This window comes from Hydra vulgaris, chromosome 08 (assembly GCF_038396675.1).
Source record: "Hydra vulgaris chromosome 08, alternate assembly HydraT2T_AEP".
In the NCBI taxonomy this organism is placed as follows: Eukaryota; Metazoa; Cnidaria; class Hydrozoa; order Anthoathecata; family Hydridae; genus Hydra; species Hydra vulgaris.
Window position 1 is genome coordinate 67,935,186 of NC_088927.1, and position 12,315 is coordinate 67,947,500.

The 12,315-nt window shown below is 25.9% G+C and overlaps 1 protein-coding gene across 6 annotated transcripts in view; it reads left to right on the forward strand.

Moving 5' to 3' along the window:
* Nucleotides 1-12,315, forward strand: part of LOC136084084 (uncharacterized) — a 113,338-nt gene that overhangs the window by 37,812 nt on the left and 63,211 nt on the right. For all 6 annotated transcript variants that reach the window (XM_065804227.1, XM_065804229.1, XM_065804230.1 and 3 more), the window contains one exon: nt 3,571-3,676. In XM_065804227.1, the coding sequence (XP_065660299.1) occupies nt 3,584-3,676 (93 nt within the window). In that variant the 5' untranslated portion in view covers nt 3,571-3,583. The remainder of the gene's footprint in view (nt 1-3,570; nt 3,677-12,315) is intronic.

Here is a 12,315-nt window from a genome sequence, read left to right on the forward strand (position 1 = left end):
AATTGTTTTCTATTCAATACAAAATTTTAACTTTTTAATGAATTAAAAATACTTCAAAAAGTTAAAAATTCTTTCAATGCCATATCACAGGTACATTAGTGTTATTAGTTCAAAAATTCAATCTTGTTTAGTTTAAATACTTTTTACACTGTGAACCACAATAACCGCCAGGTTTGAAGTCTCCCCACATCCAATTTTTTTTTCTTATTAAGAAGTAACATAGTATATAAGTTAAGTAAAGGTATTAAGAACCTCCATAGGAATGGCTAGAATAAAATTTTTACACATCTAAACTTTAGATAAAAGGGGAGGGGCGGTACACCGTTAACCTTATTGAAGTTCATATATTTCACATTATTTCATGAAGAAACCTAATTTTTACTCTGTACTTGTGTACTCCCATAATATAAAGGCATTAAAAAAGTGTTAGAACATTTATATAACAGATTACAAGGAAAAAGAATGTAGGTATAAAAACAACAACAAAATGCATTTAATGTGGAAAATATCTTGACTAAGCTTTGAAATACAAAAATAGCATTCTATTTTATCAATACTCAATTAAAAGTATTTTTAATGCTATTAAAATACTTTGTAAATAATAATTTTGACATAGTTGTGTAGCAAAATATATTAAATTGATCAGTAAACTTGTTAACTATTTATTAAATGTTGAAAATTCACTTGACACTTGACTTTAACCGTTTAGCATAGTCTGGGTGGCTTTGTCGTCTCTTATATTTATTCCATGTCTTTTTAAACTCACGATGAACAGATTCACCTGCTTGTTCAGAGTAAATTCCAAGCCCATTATCAGTATTGATACTTTTTAGAAATGGTACAATATGGTTAACTGCAATATGAACTTTCCACGGTATATTCAAAGAAATGTTTTCAAAGTAAGTATTAATATATTCCCTTAAATTAGCATAAGACATCTTGAATTCGAAAACAACAGATTCAATATCACCAACTTTTGCTCCAAAGGTGGCTTGCTTCATTGATTGAAACTTTCTTAAACATTCAATTACTGGTAGTAAATCAAGCTTTCCTTGATCAGCAATATCACGAGAAAGAACATCTAACTTATCTAAAAGTCTGTTGGCATTGTTGCCATCAAATCCAATGCCATGGTAACCTCTGAAAAATATGTAATTTGAGTTTAACCACTTTTCAAAGCCAGGCCATAGTTTTGATAATAGTTTTCCAAAAGTTGTAACTATTCCGATTAATGTATGCAACTCAGGTACTGGAACTAAATTTTCAATAATTGTGTCTGGATCCTCTTCAAGATATAATAATCTTGGATTAATAACATTTTTATAATCAGCCATCTTTGATTTTGGTTTTCCAGCTTCTGTGTATTTACTGTAATGATAATCGAGGGAACCAAGAGTTCGTTTTTCTCCACCATCCAAAAGACTCTCTCCTTCACACCACAAACAACTATATTTTCCAGCATGGCTTGTAATGCCAAACATTGAGTTTGCACACTTTAAATCAAATGCAACAGAATACTTAATATTTTGAAGATTAAGAGTATCAACTAATTTTCTAAGATTTCCATTGTGTTCAGACACTCCTTCTACAATAGCAACAATAAAACAACGCTTAACTCCAGAGTCATCAAGGTCAGGTTGGTTGCTAGTTTTATCATGCGGATTAAAAACATTCATAGTGACCTTTAAAAAACCTTGACAGAATCCACAGCAACTTTTACAATTGTAGAAAGAGGGTCAATATTCCTTTCAGTGATTATATCATGTATAAATTCATCAATATCTTTAATATAAACCATTGATTTATTTACTATATCACCAGCTTCAACAAATTCTTCTTCTTTACATGAAAAATATTCATTCATTTCTGCTTTTAAAGCCTCTAATTTTTTAACAATATTTCCTTCAATGCTACTTTGAAAGCCAAGACTTTTTCTAAATATAGAACACATTTTTTTGGTTTTACACTGAGATAGTTCTAAACATTTTATAAGCTCAATGATTGTTCCAAAAGATACTTGACTAAAATTAGCACGGTCACATTTATTGTCAGTAGTTCCGGCAACAATAGTTAATGGTTTCCCATAAGTAGCAATTGTGAATTTTTCACCTCTAAAAATATTTTCCTTTTCCATTTTTGTTTTTAAAATACTTGAAGCGACACGTTCTGCACTTGCTGATCCCAATGCATATGCTGCATTAACTAAATTTTTCACAGCTTGAACATCATTACAAAGATGAATAATGTCTGACTTTACAACTCCATAACATTTTAAGCACATCCTTTCATTTTTATCTTCATTTAACTCAGAAGTAATAATGTTAATATCTTTTGATATTTCTGAAACATCTGAAGTTCTTCTGATATCTTGACGGTTTATCTAATCAAAAAAAAAATCTAAAGCTAAATAAATTAGTAATATAAAAAATATAACACAATAAAAATAAACACATCGATGACATATTAGTTCCTAAAACAAGCTGTTTAAATGTTGTTGTTTTTTTCAAGTTTATTAAAGTTCATTGAGACACAGCTCTTTCTTTTTTTAAAATTAATAAAAAATAAAACAACTTTATTTAATTAAACAATAAGTCTTAAATATAGTTTTTTATTAATTTTATCAACTAACCTGAGAAATTTGCTTTAGCCACTTATCAAGGTATTTTGTATCGTTTTTTTCCAAACAATAAAGGTTTTTATAACAATTGCTACAAATAACTTTAGGATGGTTTGCTAAATTTTGATCATAGCTATCCCAAATAAAGGTTTTTATTTTTTCTTCAATAGCTTTAGATATTTTATGAAGCTTTGCTGACTTTTTACCAAAGATTTTAAAACAAACAGCACATAGATTGTTGACCGCCATTTAATAAAACTTGTCGTTGTGTACCAGAGTATGTCTAAAATCAAACTACGCCGATATTTGATTAGCAAATTATAGCCTTTTTTTCTGAAAATGGCGGATGTTTTTTAACTAAAAATTATAATTTTTATTCTTTGATTTTCATACATTTTTCCATTCCCCTAGAGGTTTTTACTAACCAAATATTTATTTTCATATATACAACTAAATATTTATTAAAAAAAATCTGATGTGGGGAGACTTCAAACCTGGCGGTCACTGTGGTTCATTGTGTTTACCAAGGCATCATTTTCTCATCATTTTCTCATCATTTTCTCACTGATGATATAGTTATACTAGTTAGATAATAAAGTTGTCAAAGCCACATCAATAATTGAGTTCAAAAATAAACTGACAAAGATTGAGAAAAAACAAAAAATCTAACTTCTATAGTTGTTAGATTTTTTATTAAGTCTCTCAAGAACACATTAAGAACACCTCAAGAACACAGCTCCAGTTATTACTAAATTTATTGAGTCTCTCATGAACACTGCTCCAGTTATTACTAAATTATTATTACTATCATTTTTTTAAGTTTTTTATCTGCTAGAAAAAATCCCATAGGTTTGACATATAAATTTTCAGTTAATGAGTAATTAAATATTTATCCCAATAGATTAATTATTATAGCTATAATTATAATGTTTTTTTATTTTTATTTTTTTTAGATTCAAGTAAATCATGAAAATCGGTTTTGTGCTCAAAAAGTTTTTTTACAGTGAAGGTTCGACACCATTGCCAATTAAGATTTGTTTTGTATTGTTTACAATTTGTGTAAGTAATTACAATTTTTGTATTTGTTATAATTTTAGTAGTTCGTACTTTTCGTATTTTTATTGCAGCTTTATTTTAATATTATTGAGTGGCTCTTAAAACAACATTAAAAAAAAGATAGTAATAGAATTTAATATAGTAAAATAATAAAAGCATCTTTAAACTCTAAAAGTAACTAAAAAAAAAAAAAATTTTCTAGTCCATATAATGTTTTGCAGTTTCCTAAAAAAATTTGGTTTGATTATTTTAATGGTTTATTACCTTTAATGTACTTAAATTAAGTAATCTCACCATATTTTGTTTACATAACTTAAAAATAAAGTTAAAAAATTAAAAAGATAAATTTTTTTAAATACATTACCTGCTCTTGCTGAACTTTGAGTCAATATAGCAGCACTAGTGACAAACAAAGTTACAAGAAATTAAAAGTGACATCATTTGTTGTTAAAAGAAACATTTTTTACCTATGTTCTCTTAAAGCCAAAGCCAACAATTTATATATATATATATATATATACATATATATTTATATATATATATATATATATATATATATATATATATATATATATATATATATATATATACATATAATATATATATATATATATATATATATATATATATATATATATATATATGTATATATATATATATATATATATATATATATATATATATATATATATATATATATATATATATATATATATACATATAATATATATATATATATTATATATATATATATATATATATATATATATATATATATATATATATATATATATATATATATATATATATATATATATATATAATAAAAGTGAATAATATATTAAAGTAATTAATTTAATAAATATATAATTAACTACATAAAATGATAATTATTATGCAATAATTTATAGTGTAGTAATTTTATATTTGTCTTTTAGTCCAATCTAATCCAAAACATTTGCATTTAGAACAACACATGTTTTGATTTTTTCAACAACTGTACTTTTTAAAAACCATTGCATTTTGCAATGCAATTAATTTTTTATAAAAATGGCTTTGTGTATGCGAGAGTGAAAACTAAAGCTTTCGCTTCCCTCAGAGGCCTGTATGTATATATATATATATATATATATATATATATATATATATATATATATATATATATATATATATATATATATATATATATATATATATATATATATATATATATATATATATATATATATATATATATATATATGTATATTTATATATATATATATATATATATATATATATATATATATATATATATATATATATATATATATATATATATATATATATATATATATATATATATATGTATATATATTATATATATATATATATATATATATATATATATATATATATATATATATATATATATATATATATATATATATATATACAACCCTCGGAATTAGCATCAGCATTCGGCAATGCCGACCTAACTGCCGACCTGAAAGTGTTTGAGGTCGGCAATTTTTTATTATTTTACAAAGTTAGGTTAGATGTCATTCATAAAGTTAAAAACTAGTCAATGGATTGACACCAAAATAAAATAAAAAAAACAAAAACAAAAAGAAAATCAACAGCAATATTAACAAATAATAACAACTTTAAATTAAATTAACAAAAATAATAAAGCATTAAAGCTATAATAAATGAAATGGTAAGTCAAAAAAAATATGAAAATACTTAATTAATAACAACAGCAAACAACAATAAAAATAATTAGCAACAACAGCACAAATAATAACAAACTTTATGCAAATAAAAAAGGCAAAACACAAAAGCTGCAAAACAGAAACAAAAACTACAAAACAAAAAGACAAATATAAAAACTTCTACAAATTAAAATAAAATAATATTAATCTTTTTTTATTTTTGGCAAAAAAATTAAATAGAAAAAATTGGTAGCAAAATAAAATAAAAGCCTAGAAAAATTGGTAAAATTTATTCTTATATTTTAATTAGTTATTATTATTATTTCAAAAAAAATTCTTCTTTTTCTTTGCCAGGTTTTCTCACTTGACTGCCATCACTAGAAAAAAAGTGCACTGCTTAAGCTTTTTGGAGCATTTTTCTTGCACGGAGTCAGCACAACATTTAATTGTTTTTCAGTCGGTGTGACCATTCTTGTTGTGTTTGATCAAACTTGTGCCTGTTCTTTTTGCAAATCTTACTCTAACTAGTAAAGTTAAATACATTCATTAAAGTACGAATTTATAAGAAATTACATGTAAGAAAATAGAACAAATTAAATTTCGTTAGTAGTATTTTTTTGTTAGTAGTATTTTTCTAATATGTGAAGGCAAATATAAATCTTACTAGTAGTAAAAAAATGTGTATGAGAATTTGTTGTATGGCACGCCATTTCATATGCAATTTTTACCAGGTTATGATTCAAATTTATCATTACTAAACATAAGCTATTTGACAAATTTAAATCTGACGATAGAAATAGTATAATATTAGACGGAGTTCAATTTTTATTAACTGTATTTGGAAGTAATATGAATAATTATAATTTTTTTTTTTTTTTTTGTATGAAAAGGCGGTTTTTAACAAAAAAATTATCAGAAAGCAAATCTGTATTCTTTAATGAAATGCTGTTTTTAATTTTACTCAAAATAATTAAGCATCTCTTAACCATCACAAAATTAATGGATACAGCAGGAATATGTTTACTAGTTGTGGTTTTGAAAAGAATATTATTTTAAAAAGTGTTTAAAGTTAAACATAAGATTATAAAAGCATTTTAACAACGAAAAGTTAAAAATTTTTTTTAGTAACTTTAACAAATAATGACTACTACCAATTATGTTCAAAAATTTGCTGTTTTTTTTAATTAATTAAATATAAATATAGAATGCTTTTTATTTCCATTTAAGGTATAATTGCCTAAGTTTGTTCAATTAAGTTTGTCACTTAAGCTTTAAACATTTATATCTCAGGCATAATCAAGCATTTTTCAATTTTTTATCCTGAAATATATAAACACATTGAATATTTTATTTAAAATGATATCATCTAATTTGACAAAATTTCAATACCATTTTAAGTTTGGTCACCTTACAAAATAAATCTTTTAATTTTAAAGGGTCAGGTCAGGTTCATGTTCAGGATTATCACTATCCAGGTCAGGTCAGGTTCAGAATCATCACAATCACCCTGGTGATAGTATCATTTACCCCAGTTTTACATACTCTATGCCCTGCTGCCTTATAGTGTGCTTTTTAGGCTACGGGTAGGAGAAACAAATTACGACTTAAAAATCCCCTTCCTTCTCGGTTAAGTAAAGGCTAGAAATAGTAACTCAATGAAAATACTTATCTTGGGGAGATGTTATCTTGGGGAGATGTTATTTTATTTAAAAATACTTATCTTGGGGAGATGTTATCTGCATCCTGCTAAAATTCCCCCGCTTTGGGCTCTTAGTTGAGTAAAGGCTAGAGATGGTATCTTGATAAAAATACTCATCTTAGATGGTAGATGTTAACTGCATCCAGCAACTGTCTTGTAGGAGGCCTCCTAGACAAATGCTTGCCAAAATGTACAACCAAAAAAAATTAATTTTAATAAAATCATTACTCCATGTAAAACCAGTGGAACAGTGTATGTAAATGTGCATGGAATCAATTTTGCACCTTAAACAAGGCTTTGACATTATTTCTGCTAGTAATTTAAAAACTGATGAGGGCAATCATCCCGACTCAAGAACAATTTGAAGTCATTGAGGAATTGTTCCAATTTTAAAAGTGATCAGTGATTTCTCAGAGTGTATTTCTGCAGAGAAATGACCCACAGGACATCTCATAATTCGTGGCTTATATCCAAGAAAAAATTAAGAACTTTATTCTAATAATTAACAATTCATTGTCTCATTTTTTAGACCCAAAATATAGAGGTCATTTATTGTCAAGATTTGGAAAAGAGTGCCAAACAAATAAACAATTGAGACTAAGTGCAACAGGTGACAATTTTTCACTCAATTCAAAACAAACTCTAGCGCCATCTCCAGACCAAAAACTTACCCTAGCAGAAAAGCTCCTTTTTGAGATGATGAATCATGACAATCCACAGTCTAGGTTCTTGGACACATCAATATCAAACCCTTTTGATGCAGAATTACATGCTTAAAAAAGATTGGGGTTTCCACAAAAGAACTATGACATTCTGGAGTGGTGGAGGGTTCATTCACCACAGTTACTATTACTCTCAATGTAGCAAAAAAGGTTTTATGCGTTCCTGCTTCATCTACTTTATCTGAGTGTGTATTTTCACAAGCTGGAAATATTGTTAGTTGCAAAAGAACTTTTCTAAAGTCAGAAACAGTAGAAAAGCTTGTTTACATTAGAGAAAATCTCAAGAGTAACAATGTAGCAAAAAAGGTTTTATGCGTTCCTGCTTCATCTACTTCATCTGAGTGTGTATTTTCACAAGCTGGAAATATTGTTAGTTGCAAAAGAACTTTTCTAAAGTCAGAAACAGTGGAAAAGCTTGTTTACATTAGAGAAAATCTCAAGAGTAACAATCAAAAAATGGAAAATTGAAGAAGATATTCCAGAGTATGAAATCGATTTCAAGGTCTGGAATCCATACCTTGAAATGGATACATTTTTATATTGTTTCTATTGATGTATTCAATTTGAAATAAAATAAATAATAGAACAAAGCTGTGAAACTTTTTTTCATACTCCCAAACAATGCCGACTATTGTTTGCTACTGAATCTTAACAAGAGTTAAAACATATACTACTGTTAGTAATACTGATAAGCAATCGTAGACATGCTTAACACTGATGCTCTCGTCACTCCCGACTTTTATCACTACTGCATTCCCTTAGTGTGTATATGCAGAGATATATTGATTTTTCCCAATGCAAAAAAATTTCAAAGTTTACAAAAAAAAGTTTTATTCTCTCAATTATTTAAAAGGAAATATAAAAAGCAATTGAGACCGAAGCTAGAAAAACCCTCTCGCATACCTGCCTATATACTTTATTGAAGATCCATTAACAAATAAAAGATTTATCTAAATAGCTTTTTTAATCAATATTTTTTCTAAATTATAAGGAAATTCCTGTTTTCACTGTTTTGATATTGCTTACTCTGTCAATTATATAAAGTTGAAGCAACTACTATAAAATATTTCTTTTCTAAACTATTATTTTTCAAAAAATAAAACTTATAAATATAAACGCAGACATTGCAAGAGCTATATTGCTTTAAGCATAAATACTTGTAATAATTAATTAAATAAAAAAATTATTTTATGGATATAACTCTATTATTAATTTTTCTATACAATATATTTAGGGAGTTAATATGCCTTCCTTATCATATATATTTTAATAATATATTTGATAAATAAGAATAAATACTTGATAACATTATAAAATATTTATTCTTGATAGCAAGAGGTAAACTCCCTTGTAATATTGTTTTGAAAAATTAATAATAGACTTATATGCATAGAAGAAGTTTTTTATTTAGTTATAAAAAAATAAACACTTTATAAGATTTCATTTAAAGTTTGTAATAATAAATGTTTTTTTTATTTTTTCTGATAAAATCAATCATTATAACAAGTTGTATAATTAACGGGTGATGCGGAAGTTATCGGACAAAATCAAAACGTCAATAACTTATTTATAAATAAAAAAACAAAATACTATTATATTTTTTTTTAAACAAAGCATTTATCTTTTAATAAAAATATATTATTTTTTATATGAAAAAACACCACCATCTGCAATTGATCTCAATTTCGCTCTGACGTCTTTCAGATGCGACTGTAAAAAGTTTAAATCAATTTCTTGAAGTTTTAGTTTAATGCGATCAATCAAAACTTGCTCTGTTGAAGCTTGCCAATATCCCTCGTAAACCTTCTGTGCCAAATGTCCCCAAAAATTTTCAATTGGTCGTGCTTGAGACACATTAGGGGGATTGGATTCTTTATCAACGTAATAGACATATTGGTCCATCCAATTTAGAGAATCTTTAGAATAATGAGAACTTGCTAAATCTGGCCAAAATAAATAGTTAAAGCCTCCATGATACTTGTGAATAAATGGAAGAAGTCGTTTTTCTAAACATTCATTAATATAGATTGATGAATTGATCGCTACAGCCTTGGAAGTGCGAAACAATGGCTCGGTCAGATATGGCTATCCACATTATTAATTTTTTTAGAAATTTCTCTTTTCCTATAAAACGAACACTTTCTGGGCATGTCTTTTTGTTGTTTATGTAGTATCCAGAATTTCCAGGCATGTTGTCCCCTGCAAAATAAAATGTTTTTCGTCATCGATGACTAGAAGCGATTTTGTGTTATAGAGTTGGTTAACTAGTTTCCTGCTTCTTTTCTTTGCCTTTATTTGTTGTTCTATAGTGTATTTTGGAGTCTTTTCATGTTTTCTATATTTAATATTCATTTTTTTTAACTGACGACTAATTGTCGATTGATTTACACCAAATTTAATACCTATTTTACTCTGACTGACCCCTTTTCGATTGTTGACAAGTCTCGTTAATTCGGCTTTCTTTTCTCTAGTCCATAATGTCAAACGACCAGGGTGCTTTCTATCAGAAAACGATTGAACAGTTTCAAGTCTTTTTAGGTTACCATATATTGTACTTCGAACAAATCCTTCCTTTTCAAAATGATTTACGATTTTTTTTTTTTTTATTAGGTTTATTTACAAAAAAACATTTTTAGTCGCTTTCAAAAAGATTCTTGTTCAGCTGCATTTAACCTCATTTTAAATAATTGTGTTTCAAATAATAAAGTTTATATTTTATAGAACGTTTATGCCTACGCATAAAACCACAAAAACTAATTATTATGCTCAATAATGAAATTAGGATTTGTCCAATAACTTCCACATCACCCGTTATATAATATAGTTATATAATAACATTAAAAAGCAGAAAAATACTTAAGTTATATATCAATAATTATATATCAATATATATTATATTATAGTAATATATCAATAGTTATATATCAATATATAACTTATAAGTTATATATCAATATATAACAGTTATATATCAATATATATCAATAATATAGTTATATAACATTAAAAAACAGAAAAATTAAAATAGCAAAAGTGGCGCTAATATGAAATAAAATTTAATGTATACTATTTTTTAGTTAATAATTTTCAATTTTTTTTTTTAAGTTCGTAAAAATGTATATATATATATATATATATATATATATATATATATATATATATATATATATTATTTTATATATATATATATATATATATATATATATATATATATATATATATATAAATATATATATATATATATATGGCATTCCCGCCCCACTTCGAGCACTGTGTATATATATATCAGGGCTTGAATTAAGCGTATCGCGATTACTTTTTGCACCTTCGCGATTAGTTTTTTCATAAAATTTGTTTTTTCACGATCTTTCTTTTTTTCGTGATTATTATTTTTTTATTATAGAAGATTGATACTCTCTTCGCGAATATTTAGTGTTCTTTTAAAGTATAAAACTGCAGTGACTTCTGTAACAATAATTTTTTTTTTAAAGCAGAGCATAAAGTAAAAGAAAAAAAAATAAAAGCTTTAGAAAATCAATTAGCAAAAATGTTCAAATGCAGGAAAAAGACAGATTGTTTAAGGAAGGAAAATTTATAAAAAACAAACCATTAAATGCCTATTCGAATCAAGAAATAAAAGATTTTGATTGAAAAAAGAAATAAAAGTTAATTGATTGAAAAGTCACTTTCTTAACTCGAATTCTCAAGGGCTTTATTCCGATTTAGCTCATTCATTATGAACAAATTTAATGATATTTTTATAAGTTTATTTTGCAAAGAATAGTGGAAGGCAATATAGACTCTAAATAGTTATTAAAAAAAAACTTTAAAATTTGTTAGTACACTTGCTAATTTTAAATTAATAGCAATAAATGGATGCAAATAAGGACCACAGATGCAGATTATCTACAGTTAAAAAAAGGGAAAAACATTTTAATTGAGTTAGAATACGATTTAAATGGAAATGAAGTTATAAGATTAAGATGCAGTTTATGTAAACAGTTTGAAAAACAGATAAGTCAAACAAAATTGTTTTCCATGACCTGGATCAAACCAGGAACAATATCAGTAAAAAAAGGTTCACTGGCATCGCACTTAAGCAGTGCATAAGAGGCCACGCGAATTCATCAACAAACAACACTAGGTTCAGTTTCATTATCTAACCATGTTATTCATAATACTCCAATCGGGCGTGGTTTACGTAAAATGGCTATAAAAGACGCTGACTCGTTACAGTAAAAGTTTAATATTGCGTATTACTTGGCAAAACTTAAATCAAAAATCAAAAAAAGTATTAGATCGTAAAAGATTTTATTATTTAGACACATTTTTTTCTTTCGCTTTATTTTATTGAATGAAAAAAGTGAACGTTAACTTTTATTAAAAAATACATTGAGTGAGGTTACTTAGATAAGAAAACTTACTTAACAAGAATTTAATTATCATTCTTGTTTGTGATTGTGCGTGTTTTCCTGAAAATGTTAAGTTACAATAATGTTTTCGTCATTTTTAATAGTTTTTTATAAC